Raw genomic sequence first — 16,978 nt, forward strand, 5'->3', positions numbered from 1 at the left:
ATCATAGTGGGTGGCTATCGTTGTTGATTGTTTCCTGAGCGACAGTAAATGAAATCACAGAAATTATTTAAAGAACACCAGGTCACATCAGTGTACAATGTTAATATCGAAGTTGAACATTACTTCTTGCGTTTTAATAAAGTTGTCCAGAGAAGATTAGAAATTTCATGAAACTATTTTTTTTTTCCGATGAACCTGTCATCGACAGCCAAACCATAGTCACAGATTATAGGCATACGCGTGTTCGTAAATCTATGGATGCAAATGTCAGCTGTGCTGCATGACAACAGTAAGGGGGAGTGTCATGCATGTTTGTATAACTCCGTTTTTTTTCACAACGTTGTTGAATGTTACTCTTTCCTCCTACGCTTGTTAGAATTATCGCAAATCCGTTAATGATAACTGTGTCACAATGACATGATTTTGTACCTTTTATAAGAAGAGTGTTTGAGGTATGTGAGACGAGCGTTTGACAGAGTCAGAAGCGGCGAAGGATATTTTAGTGTGTCGCATGTCGTTGGTGGTGTTATTACGGGAGAGTAGTTGTAGAGAACGCTTCGTTAGCTCCAAAGTGATGGGCAGCAACAGAGGCTTCTCCAAACAGAAGTCATTCAACAATGGTTTTAGGCAGTTTTTTCTTAGTTTATTTTTGTTTGCTGTCATCTCGGTGGTGTTTCTGCTTACTGTCCATTTTCTACCATCAACACAAGAAGGCACCTCACAGGTTTATGATCGCATCTCCTTAGAAAATTTACATTCCCTTCCAGAAGTATCGCTGTCTTCAAATTCTCGAATTTCGGACGCGAGAAATCCCCGCTGCAGCTATTATGACTGTTTCAATGTGTATCGGTGTGGGCATAAGGGAATTAATCGAATTTTGGTGTACTTGTACCCTGTAAAGAAATACGTGGATTCAAAAGGGATACCGATTGGTAGTCAAATTTCGAGAGAATTTTACTTTATTTTGCAAGCGATTTTAGAAAGCAAATATTATACACCAAATCCAGCAGAAGCATGTATTTTTGTTCCAACCATCGACACACTAAACCAGAATCGCTTTAGAACTGTAGAAACATCACAAGCATTGGCGTCCTTGCCCTAGTAAGTAAAACGAAGTGGCGCACTGATTTATTTTATCTTAACGTCTGTAAAATACTAATTTTGTTTCCATGTGTTTATTTTCTTCAGCTGGTATGATGGAGATTACCCCGGAGAAAATCATCTTATATTTAATATGCTGCCAGGTGCAGTACCTGACTATAGCACAGTTGTAGAACTTGCTCTTGGACATGCCATGGTAGCTGGAGCTGGATTTTCATCATGGACATATCGGCCTGGTTTTGATGTATCACTTCCAGTCTACAGCCCACTTGTTGATAAGCTGCAAGCACCTGATGAGCAGAAACAACCAAGGTTGCACATCTTCTTTGTTTATTTATGTATTTATTTTGAGAGAGAGGGAGAGTATATTAGTGCTAGTTATAACTTGTTGAGAATATATTTTACAGAAGTATCCAATAATAGTTGCTTCTGCCTTTTAATATACAACTTGACTCATTCTGTATTGCTGAAGATGAAGATGATGAGATTTAAGGAGCACTTTGTGTGACTGAATGAATCAAATGTAAGAGGCTGTGAACGTTGGGTGATATTGACTAAGTCATAATAGCTGAATCTTATTGAGATTTACAGAGTGAATTAACATGTATTTCTAGCTGAGAAACATGGGCAAACATATTGAGAGTAGTATGGTTTAGAATAATTTGTTGTCTTGGTCAGAAATTCCTCATGGGTTTTTATTAGACACTGTTAATAAATAGGGGTATACTTCTGAATACAAGTTCACAGGCGGTTACTTTCAGTAGACCTAGTTTCCATTCATACTCTCAGGACCATTTTCTCAACATTGTGATTATGTACCATCAAATGTCAAAAAAAAAAAAAAAAAAAAAAAATCATTTCTGCTCGGCAAACCCTAGTCTGTAGAAGAATTTTTAATAAAAAAAACTGGAATGTCTGTAGTATAGAGAATAATAATGATCATTCATTTTTGCTAAGTGTATGAATTTGCTGCTTGTGGTATGAGTAGTGCTTGAGACTAATTTGTTTATCTTTTGTGGATTGAAATGTAACCGCGTGCATGAACAAGTCATATATATAATAGCCTGTAAACTAATTTGTTCTATATAATTTTTATAGAAACTGCCCAAACAGTCCATAGAAAATGGCTCTGAGCGCTATGGGACTCAACTGCTGAGGTCATTAGTCCCCTATAACTTAGAACTAGTTAAACCTAACTAACCTAAGAACATCACAAACATCCATGCCCGAGGCAGGATGCGAACCTGCGACCGTAGCGGTCTTGCGGTTCCAGACTGCAGCGCCTTTAACCGCACGGCCACTTCGGCCGGCAAACAGTCCATAGAAAATGGAATGAACCAGTTGACTCATTCTATCAGAAGTTGTAATAGAACTTAATGTCTCATTCACATATTTACTGAAAGTTTTATGTGGACAAAGAACATATATTGTCTTCTGGCATAATGCTCTTACTTTTATCATACCAATTATCAGTTAATCACCTGGTTTTCATTCGAGAAGCTGGTTAACTGAAGTGTAAAATTACTGTGGGAATTTTCCCTTTCATGTTATGCCAAATGTGTGCTTTTCATGAGTTAGTTCAGACACTGTTATACTACCTACAACACCAGAACGAAGAAATGATTTTGTAGACCAAAGAGGTTTTGCCCAATTTTGTTCATATCATTTCTATTGGATATTTGAAAAACTTTTATCCAATGCACATGATAACTGCATTTAATCTAGTACCAAGTCGGGTGCAGGTAGACAGGTTATATATACTTACCAAGGTTTGATTTATTGGCGGTGATTTCAAGTTTGTGTGGGTCACTGAGATCGGCTTTTACTGGTATTATATAATATGATGGAAAATTTACCAGATCATGAATACTACAGAATGCTACTGCAAAATGGAAGGATTTTTGTTGGATTGTAGGATAAGCAATCTACAGGAAAGAGATGTTCCACTACAAGGAGATGTCATAGTGTTAACTCTTTTCAAAATATTCACCACTGACAACTCCACTCTGCATGGCAGCAGATTTTGCTCTAGTAATCCAAGAAAAGCACATTCATTCTGCAGAAAATGAGATGATCTAATGGTATATTGACCAAAAGAATAACTTCTGCTGCCACTGATACAGAAGGATTAAAGCTTGCGGGAATACGAGTAGTGTGGTACCACATGTTGGATTTGACCCATCACATCATCAAGCAGGCAGGTAACCCTATTTAAAGCTTATACATTACACAGATAAACAGACAAAAACAACATCAAAAATGTTTAGTTATAGAAGTAACATGAAACTGATGGGATAAGAATGGGAAGTGGTGGGTTTTGGGCGGAACAAACTAATATGTGACAGTCCTAATAATGAAGACCTAGAAAAACAAATATGCAAGCAAAAATCAACCAAACAAACACCTCAGCAATAAAAAAAATCACAATTAAAAAAAGAAAAGGGGTATTGAAAATATCACATGACCTGTATAACTCTGAGACCCCAAGAGCATGAAACCCAACTCCAAAATTAGTACTGGAACTTTTATTTTGCGTATATTGTTCAAATGATACCACAACCAGCAGAACTATTATCAAAACCTAACCAGATCAAAATAACTAGAGCACAGTTGGTGACCCCCTGTGGGCCCGGGGGTTAGAATAGGCTCGAGGTATTCCTGCCTGTTGAAAGAGGCAACTAAAAGGAGTCTCACACCTTTTGGCGTTTATGTGATGGTCCCCTGTAGGGTTTGACCTCCATTTTTCAAAATTTTTCGGAAGAGCGAGTCAACTGGGAAAGGGTGCCTTACATGATGCATTGTGTCCATAGTGCATCGAGATCTTTAGCTCACTTTCTCATCGAGGCATTGCAGTCCCGCTCATCCTCCATCTCTTGGGCAAAGACACCTTACTGGGTGCATTTTCCTCCACCCACTATTCAGTGTCGTCTTCTGCACTGACAATGACCATGGAATTATTTGCACCTCATATCTAGCACAGTAGACAGTCCACTGTGGTGGGACTGCCATGCACCCTGTTGGTTGTAGTCCCCTGACTACACAGGGATCGCTCTGCTGATGCCTGTGCCGTCAACTCCCCATGTATGCCAAGGAGTAGATGCCCGTCACCCTGGGGGCATCGGGACTCCCGGCAATGGTCATCCTGCCAGGTGGCCTATGCTGCGGCTTGGTGGGGAGGGCCCCAGGTCAGAATGGGTGGCATCAGGGCAGATGACACGCCATGAAGCGTAGTACGTCATCTCTTGCTGGTGATCCGCTGCCAGCAGTCTGACTTCAGTGCTAAGAAATATGACCCCAAATTTTCCCCCTCCTTGACCACTCCATGGCAGGAATGCCAGGTTAAGGATGGCAGTGAAGCTTCTTCGCCCCAGTACCTCGTATGTGCAAGAGTTGATGGGGAGTCTTTCGTGTCCATGAAGCCTCAGTTTTTTGTGGAGCATGTGGAGGACAAGTTTGGGGAGGTGGAGGGCTTGTCCAAAATGCACTCTGGGTCAGTCTTAATAAAAACAGCATCCTCTGCCCAGTCACGGGCATTACTTGCTTGTGACAAGTTGGGGGATGAAACTTCCTGGCAGATTAAAACTGTGTACTGGACCGAGACTCGAACTCGGGACCTTTGCCTTTCGCCGGCAAGTGCTCTACCAACTGAGCTACCCAAGCACGACTCACGCCCCATCCTCACAGCTTTACTTCTGCCAGTACCTCACCTCCTACCTTCCAAACTTTACAGAAGCTCTCCTGCGAACCTTGCAGAAGTAAAGCTGTGAGGATGGGGCGCGAGTCGTGCTTGGGTAGCTCAATTGGTAGAGCACTTGCCTGCGAAAGGCAAAGGTCCCGAATTTGAGTATCGGTCCGGTACACAGTTTTAATCTGCCAGGAAGTTTCATATCAGCGCACACTCCGCTGCAGAGTGAAATTCTCATTCAAGTTGGGGGATGTTTCTGTTACATCACGCCCCATAGGAACTTAAATATGGTCCAGGGAATTATATTCCACAGGGACCTTCTCTTGCGGTCTGACGAAGAGCTACACACCAATTAAGAGTGGCAAAACATTCATTTTGTCCGGCACGTCCATCGGGGTCCGAGGGATAATTAGGTTGCCACTGGTGCCTTCATCTTGGCCTTCGAGGGTGACACATTGTCCGAGAAGGTCAAGATGATGATCTACCGCTGTGATGGCAAGCCATATACCCCTACCCTGATGTGGTGCTTTACGTGCTAGAAGTTCAGCCATATGTCTTCCCGCTGTACTTCCAGTGGCACATGTTGAGTTTGCGGAAGTTGATCACAACCCAATACTCTGTGCCCCATCTCCCATCTGTATCAACTGCAGAGAGCATCATTCACCTTGCTTGCCAGACTGCTGGATTTTACAGAAAGAGAGGAAAGTCATGGAATATAAGACCCAGGACCAACTGACCTACACTGAGGCTAAGAGGAAATATGAGCGCCTATATCCTGTGGCTGTGACCTCCTCTTATGCCGCCGCTACGACAACCATTATCACCCCATCAGTTCCTTTCTTTCCTGTCGCCTCTCTGAACCAGAAGACTACACCTGCCCCCTCGATGGTGGGGGGGGGGGGCACTTCCCTCCGTGTTGCTCCCTCACCACCTACTTCGGGAGCAACAACCCCCCAACCATCGGGAATATCAGTCCCCACTTCTGGAAGGGGTCCCTTGGGTCATTCCTTTCGCAGGTCTGCTTATGGGAAAGATGACATCCGCCAGTGGCTGAAGAGCCCAAAAGCAGCTGGTGGTAGGGCTTCACACTCATCTTCAGTCCTGGAGACTGAATCAGTGAATTCCTCCCAGCCAGGGAAACCCAAGGAGCAGCAAGAGAAATCCAAAAAGAAGGTCCCCAAGACGAAGGGAATTGTGGTGACACCCACACCTCTGCTACCTACAAGCTCTGCATCTGTGGATGAGGTGGTGATTCTGGTGTCTGCTGAGGACCTAGATCTCACCAGACCCTCAGACACAATGGATATAGACTGCTCAGCGAAAAGTTGGTGGCAGTATGAGACCCTGAGGCATAAACTGCCTCATTGAATGTTCCAAGCCTCCCCAGTCTCATGATGGCGTCATCCTCCAGTAGAACTGCTGTGGTTTTTTCCACCACCTGGCTGAGCTACAGCAGCTGATAAGCTTTACACCTGCTTTCTGCATTGCCCTCCTGGAAACTTGGTTCCCGGCGATGCGGGCCCCTGCCCTCAGCGGCTATAAGGGATACTACAGGAACTGTAGTGACTATAATTGAGTGTCAGATGGAGTTTGCATTTATGTCCTAAACTCTTTTAGTAGTGAACCTGTGCCCTTTCAAACCCCTCTTGAAGCTGTGGCTGTCAGAATAAGGATGACACAGGAAATAACTCTGCAATGTATATCTTCCTCCAGATTGTGCAGTATCCCTGGACGCATTGACTGCACTGATTGATCAACTCCCTAAACCTTTCCTACTTTTGGGAGATTTTAACACCCATAACCCCTTGTGGGGTGGCGCCATGCTTACTGCTCAGGCAGAGATGTCGTAACTTTACTGTCTCAGTTCGACCTCTGCCTCTTAAATACTAGGACCACCACACATTTCAGTGTGGCTCATGGCAGTTACTCGGCCATTTATCTATCAATTTTCAGCCCAGGGCTTCTCCCATCTATCCACTAGAGAGCACATGACGACCTGTGTGGTAGTGACCTGTTCCCCATCTTCCTGTCACTGCCGCGGCATCGGTCCCATGGACACCTGCCCAGATGGGCTTTAAACAAGGCAGACTGGGAAACTTTCACCTCTGCTGTCACTGTTGAATCTCCCCCACATGATATCATTGATGTGATGGTTGAGTAGGTGACTACAACAATCGTTTCTGTGGCAGAAAGCACGATCCCTCTTTCTGTAGGGTGCCCCCAGCAAAATGCAGTTCCTTGGTGGTCGCCGGAAGCTGCTGAAGCAATTAATGAGTGTCAGCGAGCTCTAAAGCGGCATAAGCAACACCCTTCCCTGGAGCACTTCATAGCCTTTAAACGGCTCTATGCATTTGTTCACCAACTTACCAAATGACAGAAGCAGGAGTGTTGGGAGAGAGATGTCTCAACCATTGGGTGCCATACATCACCTTCTCAAGTCTGGGCGAAGATCAAACTTGTTTTCGGGTACCAGACCCCAACAGATGTTAACATAAATGGCATATTATCTACCGACGCAAACGCGAATGCCGAGCACTTTGCTGAACACTATGCTCGAGCCTCTGCATCAGAGAATTACCCCCATACCTTTCACACTCTCAAACAGCGGCTGGAAGGGAAAGTCCTCTTGTTCACTACACACCACAGTGAGTCCTATAACACCCCATTGACAGTGTGGGAGCTCTTCAGTGCCCTCGCACATTGCCCTGACACAGCCCCTGGGCCAGATTGAATTCACAGTCAGATGATTAAACATCTCTCATCTGACTAAAAGTGTTATCTCCTTGTCATCTTCAACCGGATCTGGTGCGATGGCGTCTTTTCATTGCAATGGCGGAAGAGCATCATCATTCCGGTGCTCAAACCCTGTAAAATCCCGCATGATGTGGATAGCTATTGGCCCATAACCCTCACCAACGTTGTTTGTAAGCTGCTGTAACGTATGGTGTGTTGGCGGTTGGTTTGGGTTGGGTCCTGGAGTCACATGGCCTACTGGCTCCATGTCAGGGCAGGTTCCACCAGGGTCGCTCTACCACTGATAATCTTGTGTCCCTCGAGTCTGCCATCTGAACAGCCTTTTCCAGATGCCAACACCTGGTTGTCGTCTTTTTTTATTTACAAAAAGCATATGACACGACTTGGGGACATCATATCCTTGCCACATTGTATGAGTGGGGTCTCCGGGGACCACTCCCGATTTTAATCCAAAATTTCCTGTCGCTTCATACTTTCCATGTCCAAGTTGGTGCCTCCTATAGTTTCCCCCATATCCAGGAGAATGTGTCCTGCAGGACTCTGTATTGAGTGTCTCCCTATTTTTAGTTGCCATTAATGGTCTAGCAGCAGCTGTAGGCCGTTTGTCTCATCTTCTCTGTACTCAGACGACTTCTGCATTTCATACTTCTCCACCAGTACTGGTGTCGCCGAGCATTGCCTGCAGGGAGCTATCCACAAGGCGCAGTTGTGGGCTCTAGCACACAGTTTTCAGTTTTCGGCCACAAAGTTGTGTGTTATGCAGCTGTGTTGGTGTCATACCATTCGTCCAGAACCAGAACTTTACCTTAATGACAACCCATGCTCTGTAGTGGAGACATATCGATTCTTAGGACTGGTTTTCAACACCTGATTGACTTGGCTTCCTCGCCTTCATCAGCTTAAATGGAAGTGCTGGCAGCACTTCAATGCCGTCCACTACCTGAACAACACCAACTGGTGTGCAGATCGCTCTACGCTGCTGCAGCTCTATAGAGCCCTTGTTTAATCTCACTTTGACTATGGGAATCTGGTTTATGGTTCGGCCGTGCCCTGTGTTGCGTTTACTTGACCCAGTGCACCACTGTGGCGTTCGCCTAGTGACAGGTGCTTTTAGGACGAGTCTGGTGACCAGTGTCCTTGTGGAGGCCAGAGTCCCTTCATTGCAGGTTAGGCATGCACAACTGCTGGCCAGTTACGTTGCACACATTCATAGTTCTCCTGTGCATACAAATCACTGTTTCCTTTTCCCACCCACAGCGGTTCATCTCCTGCATCGATGGCCCAGGTCTGGGCTCCCAATTGCAGTTTGTATCCAATCCCTTCTTTCTGAAATGGAGTCCTTGCCTTTACCACCTATACTTGGAGGTCCATTCACGTACACTTCCATCATGTACACCTCAGCTACGGCTTCGCCTGGACCCTTCACATGGCCCTAAGGACTCGGTTAACCCCCGGCTCTCCACTGCCTCTTCCTCTTGATTCTTGACATGTACTGAGGCCACAAAGTGGTTTTCACCAATGTGTCGATGACTGATGCTCACGTTGGCTTTGTGTATGTGCATGGAGGACATATTGAACAGCATTCCTTGCTCGATGGCTGCAGTGTTTTCACTGCCAAGCTGGTGGCTATATCTTGTGCTCTTGATCACATCCGTTCATGCCCTGGGGAGTTGTTTCTTCTGTGTACTGACTCCTTGTGCAGCCTATAAGCTATTTACCAGTGCTACCCTCATTGTCCTTTGGTAGTGACCCTCCAGGAGTCCATCTGTGCCCTGGAAAGGTCCAGGCATTCAATGGTGTTTGTCCGGACCCCAGGTAATGTTGGAATTCCAGGCAATGAACTTGCCGACAGGCTGGCCAAACAGACTATGCGGAAACTGCTTATGGAGATCAGCTTCTCCGCAACTGACCTGTGTTCAGTCCTATGCCACAAGGTTTTGCAGATTTGGGAGATGAAATGGCATAACCTCAGCACACACAAGAAACTGCATCCCATTAAGGAGATTACAAATGTGTGGCAGTCCTCCATGCGGGCCTCTCGCAGGGACTCTGTGGTTTTCTGTTGGCTCCGCATTGGCCAGGCTTAGGTGACAAACGGCTACCTCCTGCACCGAGATGACCCACCTCAGCGTCGGTGCAGTGCCCAGTGAGCTGTCCTTTGGCTGCCCTGCAACGGACTCTTCAGTTACCGGACTTGTTGCCATTAATTTTAGCTGACAACCCCTCATCGGCTAACTTAGTTTTACATTTTATATGTGACGGTGGGTTTTATCATTCTGTATAAGTTTTAGTGCATGTCCTTTGTCCCCTTGTGTTCTCCACAGTAATGCTTTTAATGTGTCGCAGAGTGCCTGGCTTTTCCTTTTTATTCTTGTGGTTGGCCAACCACGGTCATCTGCTCTCTTGTTTTTACTCCTTCTACCTGTTTCTTGTTTCTCTTTGTGGTTTTCTTTTCCTGTTTTGTCCATAGTAGTGTTGGTTGTCCTTCAGTCGTTCTTCTGGTTCTTCCTTGCTCCTGTTATTGTGCTGTACATCTCCATTTTTTGTCTTTCCCTTGTGTAATTATTTTACTGGGAACAAGGGACCAATGACCTCACAGTTTGGTCTCTCCCCCACCCCTTTAAACCACCTCTATGAATATTAAATATGAACCTTCACTATCAACTCAAATTACAAAATCATAAAAAACTTCTCTAACATAAATTTTGTTACCCACATCTTAAAGAAAATTACATAAATAAACAAACACCTTACAGTTCTTAAAATAAAAAAAAAATCTTAATAACATAGTTACCGCCCAAAGTCAGCTGAGCCTCCCCGACACCCCCCCCCACCCCCCCTCCACACACACACATACACACACACTAAAAAACCAAAGCTAAAATTCTCAAACCATGAATCTCTCATAATTTTGTTACGATGACACATGTACTTGTCCCAAAGAAGCAGTGGCTATGGTGAATTCCGTAAATTCGCCATACATCGGGAATTTAATTGTAGCAGCCCTATCATTGGCCATAGCAGCAGCTAACGAATTACAAGTAAGTTTTGTCGGAAGATCCTTACATAGTACCAAACAGGTGGAAAAAAAATTTAATCCATTAACAACACAATGAACTAACAATTCAAAAACTGAAAATCTATCAGTAGCCAGTAACTCATAGCATTAGAACAAGTCACTGACAATCCAATGAAAACAAAAACACAGAGTAACACACAGCATTAAGTTCAATGCCGCAGCACCTTCACTTACAAATAATTTAGAAACAAAAAATATCCCACTCTAGAGCACACCTCTGCGTACTCTAACATGGCCTCTGTAAACACAATCAATTTCAAAGATGCTGTGTCACAATGACCTTACACAATAAAGCACAGGTACATCACAGGTCATTGTGGACAGGTGGTACTGTAAACTTAGCTTTACCCCTTGTTTACTTGGATTGTTTTTCACTCAATTATGTCATACGGCATCATATTTTGGGACATGTCTGTACATTCAGAAAAAATCTTTTAACTCATAAAAGGGTGATCAAAATTATCTGTGGTGTCAGTTGATAAATACCTTGTAGATAAATGTCCATATTTCTCAAGGCTGTCACTCTGCTGTCGCCTAATATATTCTCAATTATGAGATGTGCAGTTAATAAAATGGATACATGAAGGAACTACTGCATTACTGTAATGAATACTGTGAGAAAAATGGGGATTACACTTAAATATTTCTCAGAAATATGAACACTATTCTGTGTGTTACATTCAGTAAGCACCATCAGAAGTAAAAAAAAAAAAAAAAAATAATTTGTGAAAACCTTCAGCTTTTAGTTCTACATTTGGAAGCTTTTTTGCAGTACACTGCTTTTAGTTTCTCACAGTAGATTAGAGTCTCTTTCTTTATTGTGATATTGGACCATACCAGAAATCTTGGTTGTAGGGACATGCTGATTTGTAGTGCAACCATAGGCCTAGCTTAGGTTGAAAGGGGTAATTTATTTGAGAGTTGTGAAGCCAACAAATGTTAATACCACGTAAAGACTGGTAACATATTGACCAGTACAGCAGCCTGATGTTTATGTGCACCCCTCATTGAAAAGCACTGTGCCATATTTAATGCACTTTTCATAATATAAACTAAGACTTGAAGGTAAATTCAGAAAATTTATATGCATGATGCTGAACAAATCTCCAAGTATTTTGATATATATTATGTAGATATATCATAAATAAACTACAAAATACGCAAGAGGAGGATCCACTAAGTAAGTTTTCCCCATATGAATATTCTGTTTTCGTATAAATCATCAATACGAGTACCAACTGAATCATTACTTGACCACGTATCTTTGGATCAGAAATTCCCCCACATGAGTAAATACACTCAAAGACAAAAAGGGATGCACCATGAAGGAATTACCTGAATGGGATGGAAATCAGTAGATGTTATGTACATTTACAGACAAACAAATGATTGCAATTTTAGAAAAAATTGGATGATTTATTCAAGAGAGAGAGCTTTACAAATTGACAAAGTCAGTACTGTGTTGGACCACCTCTGGTTCTTATATGAACAGTAATTCCGCTTAATTTTGATTGATAGTTGTTTCCCTGAGGGGAGCTGTGCAAAGTTCTGTCCAACTGGCATGTTAGATTGTTAAAATCCTGAACTGGTCGGAGAGTACTGCCCATAATGCTCCAAATGTTCTCAATTGGCGGGAGATCCAGCGACCTTGCTGGCCATTGTAGGGTTTGGGAAGCATGAAGACAAGCTGTAGAAACTTTTGCCACGTGCGAGCGGGCATTATCGTGTTGAACTGCAAGCCAGGATGACTTGCCATTAAGAGCAACAAAATTGGGCATAGAATATCATTGACGTACTGCTGTGCTGTAAGGGTTTCGCGAATTACATGTAATAGAGTCCTGCTATGAAATAAAATGATGCCCCAGACCATCGCTCCTTTTTGTCACATTGTATGGCAGGTGATAGGTTGGTAACCCGCCACTATCAGAGGCATCTCCAGAAACTCCTCTGTCATTCATCGGGGCTCAGTTCAAAGTTGGACTCATCACCTAAGACAGTTCTACTCCAGTCAGTGAGATTCCAGGCCAAATGTGTCTGACATCTGTCATCAATCTAGGTCAACCAGTTCCTACTTGACGCTGTGTTTCATTCATTCATCCATTCCTGCTAACATGTCGGACAGTGACATGGCTCCTATTCAAACGTTAGGCAATTCACTGATTTCTCCAACTAGCTTCTCTGAGCCCAAATGCCGAACTCTGTGTATATTGCTCATGCATCTGTCTGCAAGGCATACTTACTGTCCAACTGAGTACACAGAATGAAATTCACAAAGACTTTATGCCCTGGTATCGAGATGCCCCTGTTTAGTATCCTTGGCATCTGCAGAGTAAAATTGCACTTCAGCATCACACATTCATCCATTGGCAGCCAAATTTTACTATTTTGCATTTGCTGTTGATACATGTATGAATCTCAATATGTGGCCAATTTGCATAACTCCTTTGCGGTGTGTGTGTGTGTGTGTGTGTGTGTGTGTGTGTGGGGGGGGGGGGGGGGGGAGGGATGAAAAAGGGTAAAAGGGTATGCGCAGAAGTACTCTTGTACCCTGATATTTGTCCAGATAATATTGCCAGTCAAGTCTATTATCATTATGACCAAGTAAAGTTAGATGTACCTATCTTTAAATGAAATGTCTCGTATCATCATCGAGTTTTTGACCTTTGTGCATTCTGTCCAGTACAGTTCCACCCTCAACATATTTACCTACAGGCTGGAGTAGTTAGCACAAACATTTATTTGTTCAAGTAGAGATTTTTGCATGATGAAGGTAGGGTGAGAACCCTTGCAACTTGTCAATAAGTGCAGTCTTATTCATTGAAGAACATGTGCTCAAGATACTGCCATGTGTTGTTGTTTTTAATATCAGATGATTATATTTCTCTTATTTATGTTTCCTATTGCAGTTGGGTTTTGTTAATTATTTCATCTGTTATAGTTTGTATTGTGAAGTTTGCGACTGATAACCTAAGTGAAAATTTGGAATGTCTGGATCAATTGGAAGCGCATTTATCCACTGTGTTCTTTGGTAGTTACACTATCATCATCAGGTGATGCCTGTGAAAAATAGGTGGATAAAAATCTAGTGATTCATTCAGAAGTTTGAAGATTTTCATGTTTCCATTGAGACATCTGACAAAAACTAGCAGATAGGTTATCTCTTGCACATTATGTCCTGCATGCAGTATGTATGTGATGTTGAAAGGGGGCTGGGGAGGAGGAGTCACACACTATTTCTAGAGTGGCAGTATGTTAGATTTGTTTAAGGTAAGGCAAAATATAATAATCTGCGCAAGGTTTGAAGAGTTGAGGTTTCATACTGAAACAAAGGTGCATAAGGAGGTATAGAGAACTTGCTTAACTGTGGAGGTACAAAGCACTTGTTTAAATATCAGTATGCAATTTCTTACACCATGTTCTTTTGACATCAGAAATAAAAAACCGAATTAAGGTTCATTTGCTACAGGTTGTGGTTAGCCATTTCATCTCAAGTCAATTTGCATCCAGAGTATATGAGAGAGTTATGGAACTTATCACAGGACTTACTTCTATTGGAATCTTGTACTGGAGCTCTTCAAGGCAACTACACTGTGAGGTGCCGAGGAGATGAAGTCTACAACTATCCAGATATTTTACAGGTGAGAGTTGAATTGTTTGTATGTACTTTAGAATTATAGACTGTGAATAATTCTGGAGCCTTCCATGTTGGCTTATATTACTAGGATACTAAAAAAAAGGATGACTGTGTGTGAGTAATAGTCATGTTCATAGAAATGATATGCAGATACGCAAAATTATATTAAAAAAAATAAATTGTTTTTTAAAGGCTGGTCAGAGGTAAGAGAAAAGAAGTCGGAAAATAAGTGTAACAAATTGCAATTTATCATAAGGTATGAGAATTGTTGAAAGTACAGAGCAATACATGAAGAGGGGATTGGCAAGAGTGTAATAGAAGCCTGCATTTGGTATAGATAACTTTAATTCACTTATATAGCTATATTACAACATAATATCTGCCAAACACATAACAATGCATTGATTCTTAAATATGAATAAAAACAATGTAAAACAAACATATTTTCTCTGTAATTCCATCATGTAAAAATGTTAAGACCCTCACAAAATAAATAATGAAGAAAACTGCCATTCTACATGCCATCCAAAAAGCATACATAACTGAATTAATTGCTGCCCCTCCTGACATCCATAACCATCTGTATCTATTTGCCCACTGCTCCCCCCAATGTCCCAAAACCAAAATGGCGCCACCCTCACACTCAAAGCAGTACCTCTTTTTCGACCACATCTGCCCTCCAAACTAAAATAAAGCTATGCTGAAAATAAACCACAACAAATAAACAAAAACAACTTGAATACCGTATTTACTCGAATCTAAGCCGCACTCGAATCTAAGCCGCACCTGAAAAATGAGACTCGAAATAAAGGAAAAAAGAATTCCCGAATCTAAGCCGCACCTGTAATTTTAGACTCGAAATTCAAGGGGAGAGAAAAGTTTTAGGCCGCACCTCCAAATCGAAACAAAGTTGGTCCATTGTAATATGAGACACAATTTAGGTCGAATGAATGACGATACAGCTACAGTAATTTGGTTCGAGTCGTAAGCATAGCAGTTAAGCTTTACCAGGTAGCCATTGCTATGCGTCAGGCGCTCCGTCCGTATTTATTTGGGTACCCTTCCTTTTTCACGTGCTTCATCTGGTTTGAATCGATTGCTTAGTTTGCTTCGATCTGATGATTGCTGTTTTCTTTGTTATAGATGTTTACGTCACTCTTAAGCTGAAAATGCATTACTGTACTGTGTCATGCATTGTTTGTCGCATTCTGATAGTGCGTGTTTACGACCTGTCGCGGCTCGCGGCATGGCTTGCTTTTGTGCGTGCTACCGCCGCTTACAAAAAAAAGGAGAGAGAGGAATCGTCTCATTAGCGAAACAATGGCAAGAGACTGCTATTTGTTGTTACTTACACTGCTGCTTTCTTTGTTAATGATCAACAAGAACCAAATAATAGACTGCGTATGACAGAACATGTTCTGAATGAGAGTTAGGTGAATATTTTTCTCCGTTTGAAAATCTTTGCGGCTGCTTCTTTAGTACATCAAATTCTGCACAGAAATTAGTCATCTTAGGTTTAAAAATCTAGTCAGTTGCCGTGCTTCGTTTCTGACTGTAACGCTATTAGGCATAAGAATAATACGAATATAAACATGGCACGATATGTATATTCTTCCCCCTGTTGTCTCACTCTAGTTTCGTATTTATTAGGCAGACAGGATTTAAATGAGATAGCAGCAAACATGAAAAATACGTGGCAAAATGTTTATATTCGTATTATTCTTATGGTGAAGAGAATACTGCATGTGATTTACATTTCATCAGGTTCCTATTAGGAACCATCTCCTCTCACAGGTAGGAAAAAATTGAGAATGTAGAGTTGGCCATATTGACAAACATCCCAAACAGTCTTGCCAGTCGGATTTTCGTAGTACACTGAAATTCTGCTACAGTCGAAGATGAACAATACGGAATTTGTATTTATTTCGTTGGATAATGTATGAAAATGCAGTGGTCGAAACTCGGGGCAGAGAAAAAAAGCTCGTCTTCCACCTTTTTCTTTAAATTTATTTACTGACGCAGAGGTTTTGGCGCCAGTATTTATCTTTTGTGCCTACAAAGCATGCCTGTGTGGCGCTACATATATTCGACGGCAGAAGTTAGTTGTGGCGGCACCTACCAACATTTTTCAGAACTTCCGGTTGCTTTGCACTCAATTCTAAGCCGCAGCCGGATTTTTGGATTACAAAAAGCGAAAAAAAAGTGCGGCTTAGATTCGAGTAAATACGGTACTTAAAACTCCCCACTCTGTGTGTTGCTGCATATGGACTGACAAATATTATCATCTCAGCACTGTCACATATATCTATTGCTGGCATGCAAAGGAGCTACTTACACCAATTTTATGGCTTTCCTGCATTTTTGACGCTTGCAAAAATCACTCAAAACACAATTATTTTGGAGGGAAGATAATACTCAGCATATCCTGCTTTTCTGCATGTGGGGCCATGGTGAGAAATAATGAATCTGAATTTATTGTTCAGTTTTCGATATTAGTTGAGGTATTACATGTCACATATTTTGCGTGGTCAACATTCCCAAGTTGCACCCTCTGCTGGTAGAGGGCTCCGAATTGTAGCGTGTAACATGGTGGTGTGTAATGTAACTGTGTCAGCCTGTGAGAAACAGTAAGCTGTAAACAAGTTTCTAAGCATAGAAATTATTCCTCCAGTTGAAATCCATAGCAGAATGAAAGCTGTGTATGGTGATGATTGTATCAGCATCA

The 16,978-nt window shown here is 42.3% G+C and overlaps 1 protein-coding gene across 1 annotated transcript in view; it reads left to right on the plus strand.

The window, feature by feature from the left end:
* Positions 1–245: 245 nt before the first annotated feature.
* Positions 246–16,978, plus strand: part of LOC126184016 (exostosin-2) — a 103,265-nt gene continuing 86,532 nt past the window's right edge. Inside the window, exons 1-3 of the mRNA XM_049926368.1 lie at positions 246–1,101; positions 1,189–1,413; positions 14,086–14,257. Of these exons, the coding sequence (XP_049782325.1) occupies positions 512–1,101; positions 1,189–1,413; positions 14,086–14,257 (987 nt within the window). The 5' untranslated portion in view covers positions 246–511. The remainder of the gene's footprint in view (positions 1,102–1,188; positions 1,414–14,085; positions 14,258–16,978) is intronic.

The sequence above is a fragment of the Schistocerca cancellata genome, chromosome 4 (assembly GCF_023864275.1).
Source record: "Schistocerca cancellata isolate TAMUIC-IGC-003103 chromosome 4, iqSchCanc2.1, whole genome shotgun sequence".
Lineage (NCBI taxonomy): Eukaryota > Metazoa > Arthropoda > Insecta > Orthoptera > Acrididae > Schistocerca > Schistocerca cancellata.